The 8,207-nt window shown below is 40.2% G+C and overlaps 1 protein-coding gene across 1 annotated transcript; it reads right to left on the reverse strand.

Annotated features, from left to right (window-relative positions):
- Positions 1-456: 456 nt before the first annotated feature.
- LOC119658278 lies at positions 457-7,919 on the reverse strand. Its single transcript, XM_038065570.1, has 5 exons — positions 7,836-7,919; positions 7,675-7,770; positions 7,532-7,609; positions 873-929; positions 457-807 (listed from the first exon to the last, which is right to left on the reverse strand). The coding sequence occupies exons 1-5, from the start codon at positions 7,878-7,880 to the stop codon at positions 469-471; spliced, it is 615 nt and encodes a 204-aa protein (XP_037921498.1). The 5' UTR covers positions 7,881-7,919; the 3' UTR covers positions 457-468.
- Positions 7,920-8,207: the final 288 nt, after the last annotated feature.

Genomic DNA, 8,207 nt, shown 5'->3' on the forward strand with positions numbered 1-8,207 from the left:
CTGGTTTTCTGTCTGTGCAGTTCCGTATTTATTAGTTTTCCGGGAGCTTTCTTGGTTTCTACTTTTCGCAGACGTTGGCATCGAGGGAGAAGAGTATTATATTTGGAAATTGTTTGGAAACTCTACTTTAGTTCATGCTATAAGTAACATTTTGTAGACCATCGCAAGGTAGAGCACTATACTAGGAAACTCGGTGGAAATTCTACTATTATTAACAAAGTAAGAGAAGATAAAATTTGCCTATTTCGCATACTACACCCTAAGACCTCAAATGAAACTACTTATTCCTGAAGCGACGAGCTTGCTTATATATATATATAATTAAGAGTCGCATTATTGTGAGGAGTAGAAGGGCTTACGATCTCTTTAAAAAAAAATCATTATCTGGGAAGAAATTATATTTCATTTGTGGTTGTTTCAAACTTTGGAATAACACTGAAAAATCGACAAATAACTATTACCAATATCTTAAAAGTCATTTCTTGGGTTGTACTTGAAATGAAGCGGTTTCATCAAATCCCTTTCAATTGATTTTATTAATTGGTCAGTCGAACGGATGAGTTTTTGGTGCCTGATTTCGAAGGAAAAGTCCATACGAATTGGTGATGATGGAGGACTGCTGCGGAAATATCGCTTCCGCTTCATATTAGCGCGTAATTGACCTGGGTCCGAAAAGTTGAAATTTTGATGGAATAGGGAGTCGTTGTCTAAATATGGCTTATGGTATTCCTTTCCATTGTCAAGAAAATATATTGGTCTAGTCTCAGATTCTGATATGCCAATAGTATTGCTTGGCTCGTTGAGCGACTGAAATATTTAGAAGAAGTTAGTTGCTGATGGGGGGTTCCAAATATTCATTCGATCCGCTTCACCTGGTTGAAGAAGGAGTTGTTTGTAGGAAAACTGTTCCTGATTGGTGTGAATGGGTCCTATCCAGGAAAGAAGAAAAATGTTAACAATTTTAAACTATCTTTTCTTGGAAAAGTATTGACTACGACATTATTATTATATTTCCTTGCACCTATAGTGAATACGGGATTGAATTTATTGATTGCATATGGGGATTTCGGGCACCAATTGTTCCCTTATTTAGTATATTTTCAACTGCTTGTATAATGCACATGTTTCGTCGTTTCTGCATCTCTTAATTAGTTAGTGACATTTAAATTCGGCAAATAAAGGATACCAATAAACCAGGAGCTGCGTGAGACTTAAAGGACATCTTTAGCTGCCAGGTGTCTTTTTTGTCGCATCTCTGAGTAGTCTCGATTGAATGTTACCCGTGAGATCACCAGGCTCTCTCGTGTATGTAGCGTTTTCTAGTTCTAATCCGTCCCAAGTTATGTTATGTCCTTCTTTTATGATATGTATGTCGTGCTACCATCAATTTCAGAGATGTGGTCTTCCTTTTATTCTTCCTAGCAGTTTCCGCTTCTCTCGTGTGCTCTCCCTACCGTTCCGTAACCAGTCTGCTAGTTTATACTATGTAACTCTTTTTCTGGACACGTTATTTTATATATGCCGCTGGACTCCTGTTCCAATTTTTGGGCTTTGGTGATCCTAGTATGGTTTTTGATTTGAATTTGTTTGTATCCGATTGGATGGCACCCTATTAATTTCAATTTTTTTAGTGTTTTTTTTACGAGTACCCAAAGTGAGTGGTCTCTAACTTGTTAGTACTGATGAAGGGAACAAGTGGTTCCCGAAATATCGGTATTTGCAAGAGTAAATATTCACACCAACGAAAAAGAAACAACAAGTTTTTATTATTTCAAATAATTAATCGTTGGAAACACCGCATAATTTCACTCAGATTATTAACTCTATTTGAGCAAATAGGGTATGGGTGGTATTTTGAGGCTTAGATTTCGCATAGGGACATTTGCATTTTCATTTCAGATCAGATCAGATTTTTGGGTTATTGGCTTTATTTGATGAAGAAAATAATACCCCCCTTTTGAAACTGTGCGGACCCTGAGTTCCTGAGAAAAGTACAAAAGACAGATCGACGGATAGTCAGACAGTTAACCGATTTCAATAAGGTTTTGTTTTACACAAAACCTTAAAAATGGTATTTTTCCGCGGTCTTTTAATTCAATTGCAAATCGTAAACGCCGAGAACAGGACCTTAGAACAATGGTAAAAACATCATCTACACACCATGGTCAAAATTTTGAAAGTAGGTCCTTGAATCTCTCCTCGGACACTACCTTGTCGTGATGGAAGCACCAGATTTTAAACCTCTCACTCTCACAGTTTTCGAATCTACCCACGACTTTGGGCATTCAAGTCGGGGCCCATTTGAGATTCCTCATCAGATTCACGTTCTCCACATGCAGTCAGCCAAAAAGGAGAGTGCAGTAACTCCTATAATGAGAGGAACTGGAAACCTGACTATGGCCGGTCTGTCGCTGCCTGTGTTGAGTAATTCCTCCAAAAATGGGAGAGGAAGACTTGGCAGAAATCGAACACAAGGAGGAGGAATTTTCGGGGGAAAGTGGGATAAGCTGGTAACCGTGGTGAGACCCACACCTCTAGGAGATTCTTTGTTTATGAGCGGGTTTCATGTTAGATTACACTTATGTCAACAAAACAAAGGTTAGCTACATTAACATGCAGCTTGTTAAAGCTTCTTTGTTTCTACTAGCAGCAGGGCTGGCAAAGTTGCAGGACTTCCATTATACATATGTTTCTGATACAAGAGCCATGAGTTAGTTAGGTTTAGGAAAATCTATGCTATTAGATCAGAAAAGGGGGTTAGCATCTCCTTCGATGAGAAATCTTTCCGATCAGGAGCCTGCGTCTTGATGTCAAAATTGTTAGAGGCTACTATGCAGAAGCAATGTGGTTCGCACCTTCTAGATGCGGTTATCTTACAACGCCAGGTTAATGGCAAGAGGTGAGACGTCGTAGTTGCCTCTGCTTATTTATGTCCCTCGCTGACGCAAAAACTAAGGTTTAGTGTATACAGAATCAAATGGTGTTGAACTCTTAATAGATTGTGATGCGAATGCTGAACATATTTGTTGAGGGAGTAGGAAATTGATATTATCATTACAGCTGGTTTCATGACTGGGGCGCACCCTACTGATGGGTGCTAGAGAAAGTCTCAATATCAGACAACCGTTGCTTAAAATTTAGTCTGACTATTGCAGAGCAATAGACTGTAATACAAACGTGGAATCCTAGGAAAACGAATTGGACAAAGATCAATGAGTTTCAAGGAAACAAATTGCAGCTAGGCCACTAAGGACTTCTTTGGCGATAGAAAATCGATTGGAAACTTCAGGAACTCTGAGCGTGAATATAAGAGGCTGGCAAAACTTTCAAAACAACATACCTTTGGAGCATACTGTGAGGAACTGGAAAATGAAAGAGAGATTTCAAGGTTGTGCAAACTCCATAAAAGGAATGAGTAGGCAAAGTTGGACTCTTTTAGAGAACTGGATGTAGCTTTCACGAACTCGAGAGCTGAGCTTGTGTAAACTTTCTTGGAAGTGCACCATCCGAGAGAACAGGTGAAAGAAGTGGGAGGGTGAGCATTGACGGTTTCTGCATATCTTTCAACGCGAAAATTCTCGTACGGGTAATTGGAGCACTGCAAAAGTTGTCATTATCAATAGGCAAGCGAGAGCTGCTTTACTGTCCTTTGGACTCTTAAAAGCACCTGACATGGATGGCATTTATCTAATGATTCTAAAGGTATAGAGCGACTCCCATGCTCATTTCTGGGCGCCTGGGCAAGATTTAAACCCAACCAATTTCGGATCTTTTTCTTTTTCTTCAGCCTTTGACCCGTTTACAAGTGGGATCGGCTCGTTGTGATCGGTTTTGCCATTTTATTTTATCAAATGCCTGATCTGAGTACTATCTCGGGGCTATTAAATGTCCATCCACTGTATCAAGCCACCGTTGTTTCGCCGGTCTTTTGATCATTTACAATCGACTTCGATGTACAGATCAATCTTGGCAAGTGAATACTTGTTAGTGCGAATTACGTGACCACACCATAGAAAATACTTCTCTCGCAGTTTTTCCACGATCGGTGCAACCTCATACCGATTGCGGATATCCTCATTTCGGATGTGATCAAAACGTGTCACGCCACTAGTCCAACACAACATTTTCTTCTCCATTATCGCAAGACGCCGTTCATTGCCTTTTATAGTCGACCAACACTCAGTACCATAGAGAGCGACAGGACGAACGATATTGCGGTAAATTTTAGATTTAAGACGTTCGTTGATACTCCGACCACAAAGAACACCAGTTGTAGAACGCCACTTTATCCGGGTTGCATTAATGCGTGAAGCAATTTTAGAGCGCAGTTCTCCATTGACTGATAGCGTTGACGTGAGGTATTTAAATCACTCAGTTCTGGGCAGGCCACTGCCGGTGACAGTGATTGCGCCTGTTTCATGAGGATCGGTCTTCAAAAATTCAGTTTTATTCAAATTCAATCTGAGACTGTGTTGCATGAGTCGATCATTCCATTTTTGGACAAGTTGCTCGAGATCAACCCAGCCAATTTCGGATAAATCAGCTTAACATCATTTTCGCTGAAAAGTGTGGAGAGACTGGGTGAGTGTTGTCTGCTTTTTAATCTTTGTTTTCAAAGATTGAGAAGGTGAGCTAACGATGGCGGTTGTTGTGGACGTTGAAAGTGCCTTTGAATGTGTGCTTCTGAAAAAATGGATTTGGAATGGAATTGGAATGTCGTGAAATAGCATGGTGTCTATAAAATTTTAATTAAATGGAGTTGTGCTTTGCTAACGCAGACTTTTGTGCTGAAGCACGAGTTACCTGACAACAGAAGTAACGAAAGGCTGAATCCAAGAAGGTGTTCTGCCGCCGCTTGTGTATACTGATTGACTCAATTCTATGCAAGAAGCTGAAGAACATATAGAGGTAAAGATGAAACGAGTTCCCACAGCTTATGGGCTGTGTACCTTTATTTCGACATGGGGAACTAGGGCTCTGTAGTAATGTGCATATAAGTATGTTGCTACCATTAGGCCGATGTTCACTAATGCATCCGTCGTGGAGTGGATTGAGGTCAAAATAGAGCTTTCGCAGTAAACTAGCCTCACAGCAAAAATCCTGTATGTCTGGATATTATCGTTGCCATGAGCACGAAATTCCGCACAGCTCTCAACGTATTACTAAATTTGCAACCCTTGGAAAACAGGGTTCTAGAGCATGAGTCTTCTACTTTTCGAATAGAAAGGAAAAGTGGGCTTTTCCTTTGGGACAGTATACAACGACCTTTCAGGCTGAAATATATGCGATCCTAAGGGCGGACATTTTGGTGATTGACGAGCGGGTAAAGGGCAGGCGCAGCGCCATCTTCAGCGTTAGTGAAGCTGCGCTGAAGCTGTCGAGCAGCCCTTTTACTACCTCAAAAATCTTTCACGAATGTAGAAATCGATTGAACTCTGTCTCTAGTTCTAATACAGTGGAGCTATTTTGGGTACCAGGCCACTGTGGTGTAGGGGTACATTTAATCTCGGATGTCTTAGCAAAAGAGGATTCAATTTCCTCCATGCCAGGATAGGGATCAGAATTTGGAGTGTCAGTAGAACTGGTTAATGTTACTATCAAAAATTGGTAACAAGCTTTCTATAGTGGCAGGTGGCAGAGCCTAAATGTTGCTAGACACACTAAGTTTTTACAGTCAGAATCAAATAAACATTCTGCAAAGTTTATTATCATGAGAAGCAGAAATCATATCATATCAAATAACGTGTGACACATAAATCAATCCGGGATATTTCGTCGGACTGGGAAATCGAGTAAAATAAACCACTACGGTCTGGGTGCTTAGAATGTAATTCACTCTTCGTCCTAATCATAAATAGGTCACTTAAGGAGGGTGAGACTTCCGGTTTGTTTTTAAAGTAAACCGCTTTGCCATTTTTACGTCAAGGATTTCTCAATAAGAAATAATAGCCACACCACTAGGTAAATTTGGATTAGACAAATGTCGAACTCAAGTGATCCGCAAAGGTCATTACAAACTGCATGCCGGATATAGCATTAGTGACCTCCATATCCAAAGTATGATCGAAAAAGATTTCTAGAAATACCTAGGCATTTTGCAGGGAATTTATGTTCGAATTGGTGCTCTGAAGGATGCTCTGTTGTCCGCTCTCGTGCGACATGTGCAGCATGTGCATATGCATTCGGAATATTGCCGTGAACAAAGACCGGTTTGGAAAACGCCCAATGGCGGATACGGACTATTATGTCCAAATTGCGAATATTAATAATCGTTACCGCAACCATCCAATTGGATCAGTGCTTTGAAGTGTGTTAAAGCACTTTATTCAAGACCGTAATGGTACACTACAGGATTACAGTACCTTATAGGAGGCAATGTGGTCAGCATCGCCCTCGACCGAGATTGTTATCCTGAATTGACTCAGGTACTCATTTAGAGCTGAGTCGACTGGTATCCGACGTCAAATCACGATATAAATTCCACTGTCACCAGTGAGATCTGAACGGCGGCCTTCCGTATGGCAGCCTTGTGCTCTAACCATTCAGCTATCTAGAAATTTTGCCGTGGAGCAGTTGAACCTGCTTCGTGACATTGGGTTTAGGGGTGTGGTTGAAACGATTTATGTATGCCATTCAGGACGACATGGTCGCCACCCGGGATTATAAGAAGCTCATAACGAGGGAGCGTGTGGAGAATGACTAGTGCAGAATGTGTGGTGGTTTGGCGTTCGAGACGTTGGAGCAGCTTGTTTCTAGCTGCACTGTTATGGCACCGGTGTAATACATGGACACATACGGAAAAGGAGGTGAACTATGAGGTTCGTGAGATGAGTGGTTTTAGTTCCTATAGTATTGCCCGCTACAGGTATTGTTACAGGTATTGTATCCAAATTTCTCACGTCTTTCTTTCATGTCTTGGGCATACACCATTAGTATTAGTAAAATGTGGCATCTGCCGAGCTTGGCACACCTCTGAAAATGATAGCCACTTCTCTAGGTGGTCCAGGGAAAAAACACACTGGTGGTAGATCCGGTTACGTTAATTCCATATTCTTTAGTTTTATGGCTCTTTCTTCCTTTCATCATATAATAAACAATACTCGAATTGATGATAGCATGACTTATCAGAGAAGAGGAACATAACATCATATGGGATAATGTGTACATAATTGGAAAATGCTAGATACAGAACAGAGCCTGGTGATCTTACGTAAACCAGAGAAAAAACCATGACACGGGTAATATTCAATAGATGCTGTTCAGAGCTGAGCCAGACGAGAAAGATGCTCTATACGTTTCACCTGGCCTCTGGTTTCTTGGTTTTCGCTGTTTGCCGAACTTCAATAAGATTATATAAGAGATACAGAAACAACCAAAAATATAGATAGCAGAAGGCAGATCCAACTGGTGCCCGAAATGCGCATATGCAATGGATAAATTCAATCTCGTCTTAGAGAAAAACGGCGAAAAACTGTCTTAATTTTCTTGGTTAGGCGCGGAAAAATCAATCATTTGAAACTAATACTTGTACCTGGTGTAAAAATGAATAATCTGTTGTATGGTCAGCTGCTTTCCCAAAACCTTGAATTGTTTCAAAACTTCTATCGTTCTGTTTAGGAGAAGAAAAAATGGAGTATTTACTAATAAGGACTATAAACATGCATGCAATAATACATTGAATAAAAGTGAGTTATCTGCACTTTTCTCTTTTAAAATTAGGTCTCTCTCAAAGGACTTGAATGTGTCCCCTGGAAAATCAGTTGAAGAGTCCTAATAAGAGGAAACAGAAGATTAGAAATTAGAAGTCTTTGAAATCAACAAATTTTATCATCGACCTGATGAGTGGTCAGGCGGCAAGGCTTCTCCCTCCTAGTGGACATTTTTCTCTTATAGAACACTTCGGGTTTTTTAAATAGTAAATCATCCTGTAAAGGAAGAAACATGATTGGTAGAATCGGGAACAAAACTTTATACTCTACAATTTCTTTAATCAACATCGTAGTTACCTTTTCCTTAAAATTTCCCGACACAACCGAATTATCCACTTCCAGTAGATATTGTTGATAAGTTTCTAACGAATTTATTGGTTCACAGTTCAAAAACCTTTCACGATGGAATATATCCGCATATGAAGTCTTCCTCACCTTATCCAACGATTCATTGGGCCACTCAGACCTACTCAAATCGTTTTCAAAAAACGAATCAAT

Source organism: Hermetia illucens, chromosome 5 (genome assembly GCF_905115235.1).
Source record: "Hermetia illucens chromosome 5, iHerIll2.2.curated.20191125, whole genome shotgun sequence".
Lineage (NCBI taxonomy): Eukaryota > Metazoa > Arthropoda > Insecta > Diptera > Stratiomyidae > Hermetia > Hermetia illucens.